Source organism: Nelumbo nucifera, chromosome 1 (assembly GCF_055504915.1).
Source record: "Nelumbo nucifera cultivar China Antique chromosome 1, China Antique-T2T, whole genome shotgun sequence".
Lineage (NCBI taxonomy): Eukaryota > Viridiplantae > Streptophyta > Magnoliopsida > Proteales > Nelumbonaceae > Nelumbo > Nelumbo nucifera.
The window spans coordinates 202,112,491-202,127,367 of NC_142649.1; the positions used below are offsets into that span (position 1 = coordinate 202,112,491).

Genomic DNA, 14,877 nt, shown 5'->3' on the forward strand with positions numbered 1-14,877 from the left:
GATGTGCACTTCAATACTGCCAATGAGGGGTGATCATTTTTAGCCCAGCCTGGCCTGGTCCAGCCCACAAATTTTCAGGCTTGGGCCTAGGTATTTTAGTCCAGGCCTGACCTAATAAATATGTATATTATATAAATTTAACTATAATACCAAAACTTCGGAAAAATTTCATGTCCTTTAAATTAGTTTTGAGATATCTTAACTTTTGCTTAGTGATTCCATACCTTGCAATCCATTATGCAGATTGGATAGTCTTGTTGGCTTATTTGGAGTTGGGTGTCAGCCAAGTTCTTCTAATGATCCATTTGGCTTGCGAAGAATCTCTTATGGTCTTGTAAGTTATACAATCTCATTGATGCCCCGGGGATTCTTCTGATTACATCAATATGATGCAGCTTCTTTTTTGCTATTAGGTCCAAGTGTTGGTGGAAAATGACAAGAACCTGGATTTAAGAAATGCTTTGGTAGTTGCTGCAGATGTTCAACCCATAAAGATGGATGCCAATACTATAGATGATGTAAGTAGTTTCTCTAATTTCCTTTTCCTCTGCATATGGAAATCTAGAGTAGTAACTGATATAGCATGATGGTCCACTGATGTGATTACAAACTAGATCCAACTGTCAGTCCAGAAGATACCATTCATCATCCAGTTTGCCTTATCTGATTATTATAAGTGTCTGATCTATAAGCCTTCTTGTGGACTGTGTCCAAGAGAGTTTTAGATCTGGTACTCATGATCATCTTGGTGAATTGGATAGAGTAAAATTCTTTTGACCTCTCTTACATTAATCCTCTTCCAATGACATTTTGAAATTGAATGTTTTTAATTATTATCTTTGGCAAATTGACTTTTTTAAGCTCTTTTATTTATCAGAGTAATTTGTGATCATTGCATCTATTTAGGTACATCAATTCGTTACTAGGAGACTGGAGCAATTTCTGGTATTTAGACTTCTCACACTGAGGACTTGTTTGAATTAACCTATTGAATTTTCATTATGGGATGATTCCCCATTTAACAGACTCTAAATGTATACATATTATGTTTTTGCGACAGGTGGATAAAGGTACAAGTCCTGAAGTGGTTCATTCTATCCTTTCAGAGCGTGCAAATTGGCCATGTTTGGCTACAAAATCAGCTGTTAAAGTAAGTGCTTCATAACATTTATTTCTATATTTTGTGCAATAACACAACAAAAAACTTGGAAACTTCAAATATGCATTGATCAGTTTAAAAGCTATGTTACCCAGATACAGCAATGACATGGGCCACAATCCCACATGACTTGACATGATGTCGGATATGGAATTTACACTAAAGATTGAAGTATCTGACACGAGACAACGGCCTTGTGAAGGTATCTGGGTATCATAGTTTAGAAGTTGTGGCACATCGTAACAACTTGACATAACTTCAACTTCAGCCAACCTTAGGTTCTCACGGCATATAACTCCTTTATATGCATCTCAGTAGCTGATTTCTTACCAATTCAGATTTAAATCTTTTGAGATGTCTTAAGTATAATATGCACTCTTTAGATAGTAGAAGTAGGAACCTTTTTTAGTGTTGATTGACAACAGAAGGAAGAAATCAGCCATTCATTTAATCCATTACTTGATAGCCACTCCCAGGAGGCATCTAGAAGGACAGCAATACAGCATCCTTTTGTTGAGTTGTAGGGTATGTATTATTGGAATTTTTGTGCAACCTAGATTTCTCAAAAACATGTGTATAATAGAAAATAGAAGAAATAACCAGAGCACTCAATAGAAGAGGAAATAAGAGCACATAATATATGTTCTCAATTGTAGACAACTATAGAGAATGGAAAAAGGAATTCTTATATTTTTAAGAACAGTAGAGTTGGATGAAAAGTGTGTATGAGCAGTGTTTAGGAGCTTTTGTAGCGCTAAACCTTTCAAAACATCCATATTAGCAATGTAAATTACCCTGAATTGTCGTGCACTGCTAAAAGAAACCAGGAAAAAAGACAACTAACCTCTCTCCCCTTAAACCAGAGACTCAACTATAACTCACCAAGGCATAAAGACCAAAATTTATAGAACTTTAACAGAAATTACTAGACCCTTGGGTGAGTCAAATAGTGGGGTTCTTAAGTTAAACATTTGACTTTGACAATGGACCATAGGTAGTCCATGGAACCCAGCAACTTACTGTGGCTTGATGAAGGGGCCTTCCCAAGGTCCAATCTTCCAGAAATTTTGTGTTACTTCTAGCTTCTAATAACTCTAACATGCCAAATTTCAAGTCAACCCAATGGCTAGATCGGGAAAGTTGGACTGTTTCTTTGAACAGTCTTCTCTTTTTAACTTTCTCTTTATTTTCTTCTGGGAAGCTTGCTGAAATATGTCTTCATCTGACTTCTCATGTAATAAGGAAGATATCCTATTAGTCCTTTAGTAGAAGAGTATTTATGCCCTTCTCCTACGTAGTAAAATCATCTAGTTGGAGTCATGTAGCTCACTCAGCTTAAACCTATTCTTCCATTTGCTATCCTCTTATTTTCTTCTCTTGAACTCTCCATACATCTTGCTTAAACACAATCTGTTCACACCCAAATCATTACAGAAAAACAACTTGATGTTAGAGTAACATTCACACAAACCGAGGCTATATTCATCATCATCAGTGTCTTGCTCCTGTTATCAATATGTGCTGATGACATTAGCTGTCATTACCAAGCAACCACCTTGCATACCAGGAAAATTATCAGGTGATAGCACTTGATTTATGAATTTTTTTGGTGTATACACATCAGATAAACTTTGCTATTTTTGAGATTTTTTCTAGGGAAATGGCAGAAATTCAGGTTTGCATTTGTTCAGCACTAGATTTTATGACACTTGATTCTTTTTAATATGATGAATATATAATATTAGAGACGGCCAATTTTTGCTGCAAATTTTCTGTTATTGTTATTTTTTATTATTTATGATGTTATGGGTTGCCATATTTCACCTGGACAGTTGAACTGCTTACCAACCACCCAAATTGAAAAATAGTTCTTTTTCAAGGTCAATTTTTAAAACACAGCTCTAAACTGAGCACAAGCCAGACTTGGCATTGAGTATAAGGGGCATTGGGAAACAGATGTGGTAGATTCTTGAAATTCGAAGATGGAAATCATTCCTGGAAGAAGCTGGACATGGCAGGAATTCTAATTGAGGTTGAGGATACATTCGTTATACCTCACAGCATGTCTCTAAAATTTGCAGGAGAAAGATATCTGCTATAGTTGATAATAGAAGGAGAGGACTGGATGTTTTTTTGGGAAAAGGAAGGAGTTGTCAACGGAAAATCAGAAGAAGTTAGAGAAGGGGAGGGAGGAAGAGGGAGGAGGGGTGGGTTCTGGAACAGATTTCTTAGGCGGCGAGAAGGGAGGAGGGGGAGTCAAAAAGGCGAGCTGAGGAAGAAGAGGTAGAAGAAAAGATTGAGGTGGCAACAAAGGTCATGGCCAATTTTAATCTAGGTGGAAGGCGGATGTGGTCCAAGTGGAGGAGGATTACAAGGAGTTAGGGGGTGGTCAGTCAAGAGAATCTAGTGGTGGGGCCCGCTGTTTGAAAAACCTCGGTAAGGTTTTCAGAAGTTGAAACGGTTATGAGGGGCATATTTGGAAAGTTTATCTTTGGCTCAATTCTAAGAAACAGAAAAGAAAAGTTGGCTTCTGAGAAGTCATCAGATGATTAGGTATGGTACTATGGTTAATGGCCGAAATACGAAGCAGGGAAGAAGTTTATCATGATTGAAGATGGCGGCGATCTGCAAGGAAAGAAAAGGAAGGACATTGCAAACGAAGAACAGGTGAAAGGTATATCAGCGTTTTCTAAGGAGGTGAATCCACAAGAGTTTGACCTTAACCATGGCTTGGAGGTTCCAGTTTTGAGTCAATACTCTTGTTCGGCAATGACACGCAAGGAGCCTAACGGTGTTAGTGGAGGAGAAAGGCAGAGAAATAAAATGATTGAAGATAGGGAGGAAGCAAACTTCGGCAAGTCAGAGCTATTAACAACGACAGGAAACAGTGAGAAAGATGAGGCTGGTTTGAGAGATTTAGAAACCATTGCCTACCTGAATACTGAGAAAAGGAAGGTACTGTTGCAGCCACTGCTAGGCGTTGTACTTTGATTCCTATGTCGCCTTTGTCCAGTCCTCCTCTGGCATTTGAACTGCCGACATCCTCAACAAAACCATAATAGTTGGGAGGATCTGCAGATTTGGTGATTGACAAAGACGATGCAAAGTATGTGAAGGGATTTGACACCGAGCATCTAGAAATAAAGTATGTACCCCTATGACTAAAAGGCCCTTGGCTGAGAAGTCGGTGGGGGAGAGCCTCTCAGTGGAGCAACATATATGGTAGCATACATGATATGCCCTTCTATGAATGGGACTCTCAGTTTTTTGACAAAGCCCCATGAATAACAACATATTAAATTCTGGACAGTTCTTCCAAACCCTCTTTGGGTAGGCAGGTATTCTAAAGTTGGTAAAATTAAAATGCATTCAAAAGGCAGCAAGAGCTTTGAGCAATGAAGCAAAGCCTTTGGGTAGGCAGGTCTTCAATTTTCTTTTTCCTTTTGTTTTTTGTTTAAGTTATATTTGATAGCACCAACTGCAAGAATATGATTGATAAAGGATTTGCTTGACATGTTAGGGATGATTCAGGAGTAAAAGTGGAGATTAGTAAGATTTGAAAAAGGTCTAGGGCATAGTTGTCAAGGTGATGCCTAGGCGATAAGGTGTTCTTGGAGAGTCGCCTTGCCCAAATGCCTACATATTTATATGTAAGACACTACACAATATTTTATATTTTTATGTTATGTTATTAATAGTATTACAATAGATATTATTAGACTAAATTATTCATATTGTGGGTATATAGTATTAATATTCTTATTCTTATATTAGTTTCTTTTTGTTATTTTGTTATTTGTTTGGGTTCAATCAAGACACAAGGCAGTGACATATTCTTGAACCCTTTAGGACTTTAAAACCTGAATTGATAAGTAAAAAATAACTTGAAGATTTTATCCAATTGACACACAAGAACAATCAATAGGACTTCTTCCTAGGACCAAAACAATGGCTCAACCCTTATGTTTTGTATCTTTATTTCCTTATTTTTTTACTCAAAAATATGTTTACTTTCTATCTATTGATATGGGGTTTATGCTTATTTCATGAGTATTGTGGTGATTATTACTTGAAAATCACTACATATTACTATGGAACCTAGGGATCTACCCTAGGATTTATATTTTTTTATTTTAAAAAACTCATCGCCTAGGCAACTAGGCGACAAGGTGCTCCCCTGTCACCTAGCTTCACCTTGGCACCTTGAAAACTATGATCTAGGGATGAGATGGTGAAAACTTCAAAATTGGAAAAGTAGGTCTAGAATATGAATTTTTAATAAAGTTTTGTAGGTAGGGTTAGAATGGATGACTCTAGAGGGCAACCAAGTTTGGTGAGATTTGGAGTATGTTTGGCACAAAAAAGGATGAAAATTCTAGGACTTGGAGAAAATTCAAAAACTAGGGAATAAGGGTTCTAGGAGGTATTTTGGGATGATATTTTGAGGGATGAAAGGATGTAAGGATATAAGAGGGAACTAAAATATTGGAGTTGATGAAAATTAAAGAATGGAAAATTTTAAGGTTCTGATGAAAATTAAAGAAAAAACTTGCCTAGATCAGTGCCACTGTTTTGAGAACATTGAATGACTGTATTATGATGAAGAACTTAAAGGTTGTTGATTGTTGTAATATATATGTAGAGAGAGAGAGAGAGAGAGAGCTCGGAGTCACTCAACAAGGTGCCTAGAAGGCTAGAATTGCCATAGGGCATGTGAATTATTCACTACACAGCATATTTTATAAGATCCCAAATAAACTTCATCCATCATTATGTAAAGCATCTGCTCATATTTATAGAATGTAGACCCATAAGAAGTATAGTGGAAGTAAAAATAAAATAAAATTATAAAATTTCCATTATCCTATTTTAATTAAAAAAAGACTCAACTCCTGTACTATTTATTCAGTGACTCTGAAACTTAAAACATAAACCATAACTAGATAACTTAGATTCTATATTTGGATCCCACAGAAAAATTACCTTGGTGTCAAATTCTGCCATCTGCCCAAATCCCATGCACCGTCATCTTGCCATATCGATACCTGTTGTAAGGTCTTCTTCCTTATTGCATAAATCTTCAAGGGTGCTGATTGATCCGTATCAGTATTGATTGTTTATTTGGAAAGCCGTGCAAAGATTTATTCATTGTTTCTATTGGACATAGTAAGTGAGCAAAATCATTGAGTATATTTCTTAGAATAAGTTACACGTTTTATTCAGCAAATCATAGAATTAGTTTTTTCTTATACTCAAAATGTTTCCTAGGATTCATCATGAAAGTCAATTCTTGTAAAATATCTAATGTTTCAGATAGTATGTTCCGGAATCCTCGAAGTATATCAGATGATATTTGATATATAGGAACCTTGCATGAAAAAAGCATGCCAAGCATCCTTTACTTGGTTTTTGTGGGTGGTATGCAACAAGTGAATGTTATTCTTGGTTGCAGATGGATGTCCTATCAAAGGGTGAGAATCTGCCAAAGGTCATTGAAGCTTATTCTCGTCCAACACGGATTATTCGTGGGAAGGTCATGGATACTGATTTGGAGGTACCACATTTGGACTTGAAATTGACTTTGGAACTGAGAATTGCTGTGGAAGATGTCTAAAATGACTTGAATTCATACAAAGTGAAATCCTTAACTTGCTTATTCTTGGTTGATGAACTTACTGTTTTCAAATCAGAAATTATTTGTTAACTTTACATTATTGAACAGAAAGTGTGTTACTTTGTTATATCATAGTTTAGAATAAGCTGTATTTAATTATCAGGGAAGGTTTAACTTTTATTTTTTGTCAGCTAGACCAGACATTACTCGTACTTGCTTTGTTCCTCTTAATGGGTTTAAAGTATCACTTTAGCTAAAGCCTAGAAGTAATGGAAAGCACATAAAAAAGACAATACATCTGGGTTTCCTACACTTAATATTATTGAAAGTTTTCCCGTCTCCTAAAGGATATGAATTTTTAACATGCTTGTATTTCACATAAGAAAGACAATATGTCTGGATTTCCTGCACTAATAATATTAAAATTTGTTTGGTGTCCTAAAGGATGTGAACTTTAAAACATTTATATTCACATGAAAATGTTTGTTTCTGTTAAGACCAAGAGATGCGGTAAACCAAGACCCATCCATGGGAACAGCCAGCCTACATATCAAGTTTACAAGAAAAGGGAGAAGCCACGTCAGCAAGAGGTTAATCCAAGTGGCAGACTGTTAGAACAAAGTAATAGTCCTACAACAAACTGTAACAGTCTTGTAACAAACTGTAAACTGTAAACAGCTTACCTGGGCTATAAAGACCAGAGTAAGAAAGGATGAAGGGAAGAATTCCATTCGAACATCTCTCTCTCTCTCTCTCTCTCTCTCTTCCCCTTCAGTTTTCCCCTCTCCTTAGGAGTTTGGTTCACTCAACGAACCCTGAGTTAGGCAGCACCTAACAGTTTGGTATCAGAGCTATGACAAATACTCGAGCTACAGCCATGGAGGCACGGGTTGATCAGGTGGAGGTCGAGCTTCACCAAGTCTCAAGCAAGGTACGAAGTATCAAGGATACACTAACAGAGATCTTGCAAAGACTAGAATAGAGCTTGCCAGTTGAAGACAGAGAAATCAACCAGGATAGGGTTAGCCAAGGGAGTAACCGAAGAAGCAGCTCCACCTTGGAAAGAAACACCAAACTGAGATTCCTGGTCTTCTCAGGAGGAGACCCCATCCCTTGGATATACAGGGTGGAAAGATTCTGAGTACAACGAAACATCCGGACTAGATAGGGTGGCATTGGCAGCAATGCATCTGGTTGGAGACACAATCCTCTGGTATCAGTGGTATCGTCAAGGGCACCCCCGTATTTCATGGCTCAACTTCACTGATGCCCTATGTGTCCGATTCGGGGCTTTCGGTTATGAAGATTTTGATGAGAGTCTTGTGAAGATAAAGCAAGTAGGAAGTGTTTGTGACTACCAGTTGGAGTTTGAACGTCCATCGTAAAGAGTCCAAGGGACTGGTTGAAGCTTTTGTAGGAGGACTCAAGGAAGAAATACGGTTAGAGGTCAAGGCGATGCATCCATCAACTGTGATGGCTGCGGCAGCCCTAGCCCGCACCCAAGAAGAAAAGATGGCTCGAGCCTGACCGGAAGGGACAGGACCCAATAAAAAAGGCAGCATCTTAAGAAAACCACTAGGTAACTCAGGCCCAAGCCCTGCTATTCCATTCAGGAAATTAACGTGGGCAGATGTGCAAAATTGCCGAGACAAAGGTCTCTGCTACAATTGCGAAGAGAAGTTCGGCCCCGGCCATAGATGAAAGTCTCAACAAGCCTTCTTATTACAGATTGAGGATGAAGAAGAGGATCGGAAACCAGAAGAAAGATCGTTGACTGACGAACACTGGGCTGAGACCATACAACCAAAAATCTCATTACAGGCCCTAGCGGGGTTTTCATCACCCCAAACCATGAGGGTGACGGGTCATGTTCGGGGTCACCAAGTGTCGATCCTCATTGACAGTGGTAGCACTCTAAACTTTGTAACCACTGTGCTAGTCAAACGATTGGGATTACCAGTTCATCCTACAGCCTCATTTAAGGTCCATGTGGCAAATGGGACCTCACTCCAATGCGATGGAATTTGCACAGACATTGGGTTACGCATCCAAGAGCAACAATTTGTGGTTGATCTTTACCCACTAGAGTTAAGTGGGGCCGATATTGTATTGGGAATTCAATGGTTGCAGAAACTTGGGCTTGTTCTATGCGATTGGGCCCATTTGTCTATGGATTTCATGACAGAAGGAACAAGAGTGCATTTACAAGGCCACTCAGCTAGCCGAGCCAGCCCAGTAAGCTTGGCATCCATGTTGAAAGAAGCACGCGACCCAAATCAGCTTATTATCTGGGGATCAAATATAGGCCCAACATTATCCCAGGCCCAGGATACATCGACTCAAGTTGATTACAAACAACAGCTCAGCAACATTCTCCAATAATATGCTGCAGTTTTCAAGGAGCCAACCCAACAAGGAGTCATGACCACAAAATTCCACTATTGCCGGATGCGTCTCCTACCAATGTAAAGCCCTACCGTTGTCCCTATTTTCAAAAACAAGAAATTGAAAAGCAGGTTCAAGAACTGTTGGATAAAATTTTTATTCAACCCATCCACAGCCCATTTTCTTCACCTGTTCTTCTTGTCAAGAAGAAAGATGGGATGTGGCAATTTTGTGTGGATTATCGGGCACTTAATAATATTACAGTTGAGGACCGCTTTCCAATTCTGGTAATAGATGAGCTCCTGGATGAACTCTAGACTGCAAGAATCTTCTCAAAGTTGGATTTACGGCTACAATCAGATTAGAGTCCATGAAAGTGACATCCCAAAAACAGCCTTCCGGACTCATGATGGCCACTATGAATTCCGGGTTAAAAGCTATGGGATAATTGCAGCACCACTGATAGTCCTTCTAAAGAAAGACTCTTTCATCTGGAATAACAAAGCCCAAGTAGCATTTGAAGCCTTAAGAGCAGCGGTGTCATCCCCACCGCTCTAGCTTTGCCAGATTTCAACAAACCTTTTGTGGTCGAGTGCGATGCGTTGGGACTGGCATGGGAGCAGTGCTGATGCAAGATGGTCAGCCCCTTGCCTTCTTCAGTAAGGCCTTATCCACCATACATAATCACTCTTCAGTCTACAACTGGGAATTGATGGCAGTTGTATTGGCAGTTCAGCATTGGTGCTCCTACCTGTTAGGCCGTAAGTTTGTGATTAAGACTGATCACCAAAGTCTGAAATTCCTATTGGAACAACGGGTCCTTTCTCCACACCAGTAGTGTTGGGTTTCAAAGTTAATGGGCTTTGATTACACTATTGAATACAAACCTGGAGCAACAAATAGAGTTGCTGATGCGCTGTCACGCCAACCCAAACAACTAGCGCAGAGCACACTCCAATTGCATGTATTCCAACAACCCACTACAGCACTATTGGACCAATTACGGGAGGAATCTGACAATAATAAGGAACTCCAAGCAATAAAAGCACAGTTGTTGCAGCAACCAGGTGTCAAACCTGGGTATTCTATCCAAGGGTCAGTGCTGTACTATAAAGGTAGAATGATGTTGCCAGCGGACTCAGCCCTTTTGGACCAGCTACTGAATTACTTCCATGCAACATCGATGGGTGGACACTCAGGAGTCCTGCACACATATAAGAGAGTGTCTTCCCAATTTTATTGGATGGGTATGCTAAATTCCATAAGGAAATACATATCTACATGCCAGGTATGTCAACAATGCAAGTATGAGGCCCAATCCCCAGCTGGCCTGCTAAAACCATTACCCATACCTAGCCAAGTTTGGGAAGATATTTCTATGGATATTATAACTGGCCTACCAACCTCTTCCGGTAAATCAGTCATATTAGTAGTGGTTGATCACCTTACAAAATACAGCCACTTCTTAGCACTGCCACATCCATTTACTGCAACTACAGTAGCCGACACTTTTGTTCAGGAAATAGCTCATCTTCACGGTTTCCCAAAGTCTATTGTTTCTGACAGAGATCCAATCTTCATCAGCCTCATTTGGAAAGAACTTTTTCGCCTCCAAGGCGTACACAGCTAAGCAAATCCACAAGCTACCATCCGCAGTCAGATGGGCAAACAGAGGTGGTCAATCGTTACTTAAAAACATATTTACGATGCTTCACTGGAACCAAGCCAAGACAATGGTTCAGCTGGTTGCATTGGGCTGAATGGTGGTACAACACTACCTATCAGATATCAGCAGGAATGACCCCTTTCAGGGCATTATATGGTCGTGACCCACCTACACTGATTCCCTATGAGAAGGGTTCTACAGAAGTAGCTTCACTTGAAGAATACCTGCTGAATCAAGACATCATTATATAGGAACTTAAACAGAACCTGCTCTGGGCCCAACAATGGATGAAACAATCATATGATAAACATCATAGAGAAGTACACTATCAGGTTGGTGACATGGTTTACTTAAAATTGCTCCCCTACAAGTTGCTTTCAGTACAAAAACAGCGATGGAACAAGCTGGCACCTCGCTACTTTGGACCTTTCAAGATCTTGGAGAAAATTGGACCTCTTGCATACAGATTGGATCTCCCACCAGATTCAAGAGTGCACCCAGTTTTCCATGTCTCGGTTCTCAAAAAATGCTTGAAACCAGATGCTATAACTCAACCATATCTTCCCAAATTCTCAAGTGATATGGACCTAGAAACAGAGCCAGTGCATATCACTAATTTCAGATGGGTCAAGAAAGGCTCCCACATTGTTCCAGAAGCTTTAGTCGTCTGGTCACAGCTGCCGGAAGAGGATGCAACAGGGGGGTATTGTTAAGACCAAGAGCTGCAGAAAACCAAGACCCATGCACGGGAATAGCCAGCCTACATATCAAGTTTACAAGAAAAGGGAGAAGCCACATCAGCAAGAGGTTAATCCAAGTGGCAGACTGTTAGAACAAAGTAACAGTCCTACAACAAACTGTAAACTGTAAACAGCTTACCTGGGCTATAAAGACCAGAGGAAGAAAGGATGAAGGGAAGAATTCCATTCGAACATCTATCTTTCTCTCTCTCTCTGTCTCTCTCTCTCTCTCTCTCTCTGTTCCCCTTCAGTTTTCCCTCTCTCCTTACGATTTTGGTTCACTCAACTAACCCTGAGTTAGGCAGCACCTAACAGTTTCTGATCAATATAGAATTCCCAATACATTTTAATTTACCTTTTCATACATATGTATACATAAAGACAGAAATACCAACTTAATATAGCCTCAGATGTGGGGTCATACAAATTTTAGGCTTCTGATGGATCAGTGCTGTGTTGGACTGATGTCAAAATTAAGCAAGATGTTAGAAAAGTAGGCTAATTGGAATTTTAGTTGAATGGATAAATGGAGATCTCTTGGTAACGATGAGTAACTAGGATGCAGATAGCAATACAGGCATGAACTGATGAACATGCAAAACAGGAAATCTAGTTTTCCATTTCATAAGATCCTGGACATGTCGTAATATGCTCATATCATGGTTTTGTATTTACATTTTGAAGTGTCATTTCTCAATACTTGTGTCCTATGAAAGTTATGTCTAACATACAGGTTCATCAACAATATTGATGTGTTATGTTATAGAATATAAAGTACCAGTGCATTATTTGTATCTTGTTGTCATTGCTTATGGGAGGATTTAGGTTAACAATTGAGGCTTTGAGCTGCTGGATTTTATTCTGGATAGGTTTTTGGACTAATATATGTAGGAACTATATTACTTGGACACAAAGGACATTACTACACATGTCATTGGATATGGAATTTACACTAAGAATTAAGGTATCTGACATGATATGGTACCCCTTATAAGGTATGAACAAGGTTCAAAATATCACAACATATCAGTGCATATTGTACGATCCTATGGATTTTTGAACCCTCCAAAATGCCAAGTACAGGGAGTTAGGAGCATGGTTTAAAATGTCCCTAATTTCCCTAATATTTCCCATGACATATTTCCACTTCCATTGGGAAGCGGCACGGAATATTATTGGAATCAACATATTCCCCAATGAATACTACTAGCACCATGTGGAGTACAATTGCTGCAAAAGTCTCCGAGTAATCAATACCATAGGTTTGTGTGTAACCCTTTGCAACAAGTTGAGCCTTATATCTTTCAAATAATCCATCTGCATTATGTTTCACGATGAACACCCATCTGCACCCAACTGGTTTCTTTCCTTCAAGTTGATAAACCAACTCCAATGTCTCACTTTTAATAAGTGCATTCATTTCCTCCTTCATTGCATCCTTCCACTCGAGCATAGATAGAGCTTCCTACACAGTTTTGGGAATGGATATAGTAGAAATAGATGCCAAATAGGATTTATAGGACAGTGAAAGGTAGTCATAAGAAAGACACTGAGATATGCAATGGGTAGTGGAGGTTGTGCATCTCTGTTTCCCCTTGCGAACTGCAATGGGAAGGTCAAGATCATCTATAGAAGGCAAAGGCTCTGTGGTGGCAGGCGCAAGAGTAGGAAGTGAAGCTGTAGTATCTGAACCTGGAGCCACAGAGGAAACTGGAACTGGCCTGGGCTGTTCAAGAGTACCAAAATCAACTCGCCTTCACCGCCTATGAAAAACCCACAACTCCTTGGATTTCTGACAATGGTCCTCACTACACAATTCAGGAACAAAAAACCCCTCTCACCTTTCTCTCCTCCTGAGATGAAACTCCTAGATAATAAGGGACATCCTCAAAAAAGGTGGCATCCATAGACACAAACCAAGAGCCATAAATTGGACCATAATAGCAATATCCCTTTTGATTTTGTGCATAACTGAGAAATATGCATTTGGTAGCTTTAGGATCAAATTTAGAAAGATGAGGCCCCAAAATCTGAACAAAACTGAAGTTGAAGTGGGAGGACCAAGGGTAGATTGAGATGGTCCTATAATGCCAACTTCATTCTCCAACTGTGTCAAAACAGCCCTTACCATAGCCAAGGCATCTAATGAAGTAGGTCTAGCTCCAATAGAAGAGGGGACATTTGTAGTAGTGGCTACATTTGCCTTTCCCTTTTTATTGTTAATTCTTGAAGGCACCAAATGAGGATGAGGCTTCCAGCATGTGTCCTTGGTGTGTCTAGGTTTCTTGCAATAGTCATAGACCACCTCCCTTTTTTTCTCCTTCCTTACCTCTTTTCCTTATCACCACCATGCTTCTACTCCATAGCTGCTAGGGCTGATTCAATTTGGGAATTTTGTAGCATAACTTTCCTTCTATCTCCTCACTATGCACCAAAGAATAGGCTTGGGACAAGGTAACACTTTCCCTAGTGAGAAGTTGTTGTCTCACACTATCATATTCAGAATTCAGCCCTGCTAGGAATTCAAAAACCCTATTTCTTTCCACCAATTTGTTATACGTTGCTGCATCCTTTTGACTTTCCCATTCAACTGTCTTCAAGTGATCAATTTCATGCCATAGGGACTTCAGAGTTGAGAAGTAAATCAACACAGGTTTTTCCCCCTGTTTCAGATTTGTTACTTCAGTTTTCAGCTCATAAGCCCTGGCTACATCAAGGGGATGAGAGTATGTTTCCTTTATATTATCCCAAATGTCTTAGCAGTCCTTGCCCAAAGGTAGTTTCTACTGATACGAGGCTGCATTGAGTTGTAGAGCCAAGAAATAACTAGGTAATTTTCTTGAACGGTTGAACCCACTTAGCATGGGAGGGGTCTTCCTTGGCTGGCTTCTAAATATCACCATTTACATACCCCAACTTACCCTTCCTCCAATGGCCATCATAGCTGACTGAGCCCACTCAAGATAGTTTGTTCCATCTAGGGGTGTCGATTGGACTGGATTTGGTCCAATCTGATTCAGTCCAATGTGAATCCATTACAAATGGACCAGGTCCTATCCAATCGAATGAATAATTTGGACTATTTTGGACTGGTCCAATTCAATGTTCGGACCGTCCAATTTGTTCAAATCCATTTTAATTTAGATTGGTTTCAACCCAAACTCGGTCCATTGACACCTATATTCTTATCTTATATCAATGGACCGGATATTGCTTAATCCACCCAAATCCAATATAAATTTATTACAGGCGTACCAGGTCCAGTCCAATCTAATAAATATTTTGGACCGGATTGGTCCAATCCATTGTCTTT

General features: G+C 39.5%; 1 protein-coding gene across 1 annotated transcript in view; it reads left to right on the forward strand.

The window, feature by feature from the left end:
• EDD1 (glycine-tRNA ligase) overlaps window positions 1–14,877 on the forward strand; it is a 169,039-nt gene that overhangs the window by 142,692 nt on the left and 11,470 nt on the right. The window contains exons 29-33 of the mRNA XM_088895870.1: window positions 244–334; window positions 414–518; window positions 907–945; window positions 1,061–1,150; window positions 6,612–6,713. Coding sequence (XP_088751996.1) covers window positions 244–334; window positions 414–518; window positions 907–945; window positions 1,061–1,150; window positions 6,612–6,713 — 427 coding nt within the window. The remainder of the gene's footprint in view (window positions 1–243; window positions 335–413; window positions 519–906; window positions 946–1,060; window positions 1,151–6,611; window positions 6,714–14,877) is intronic.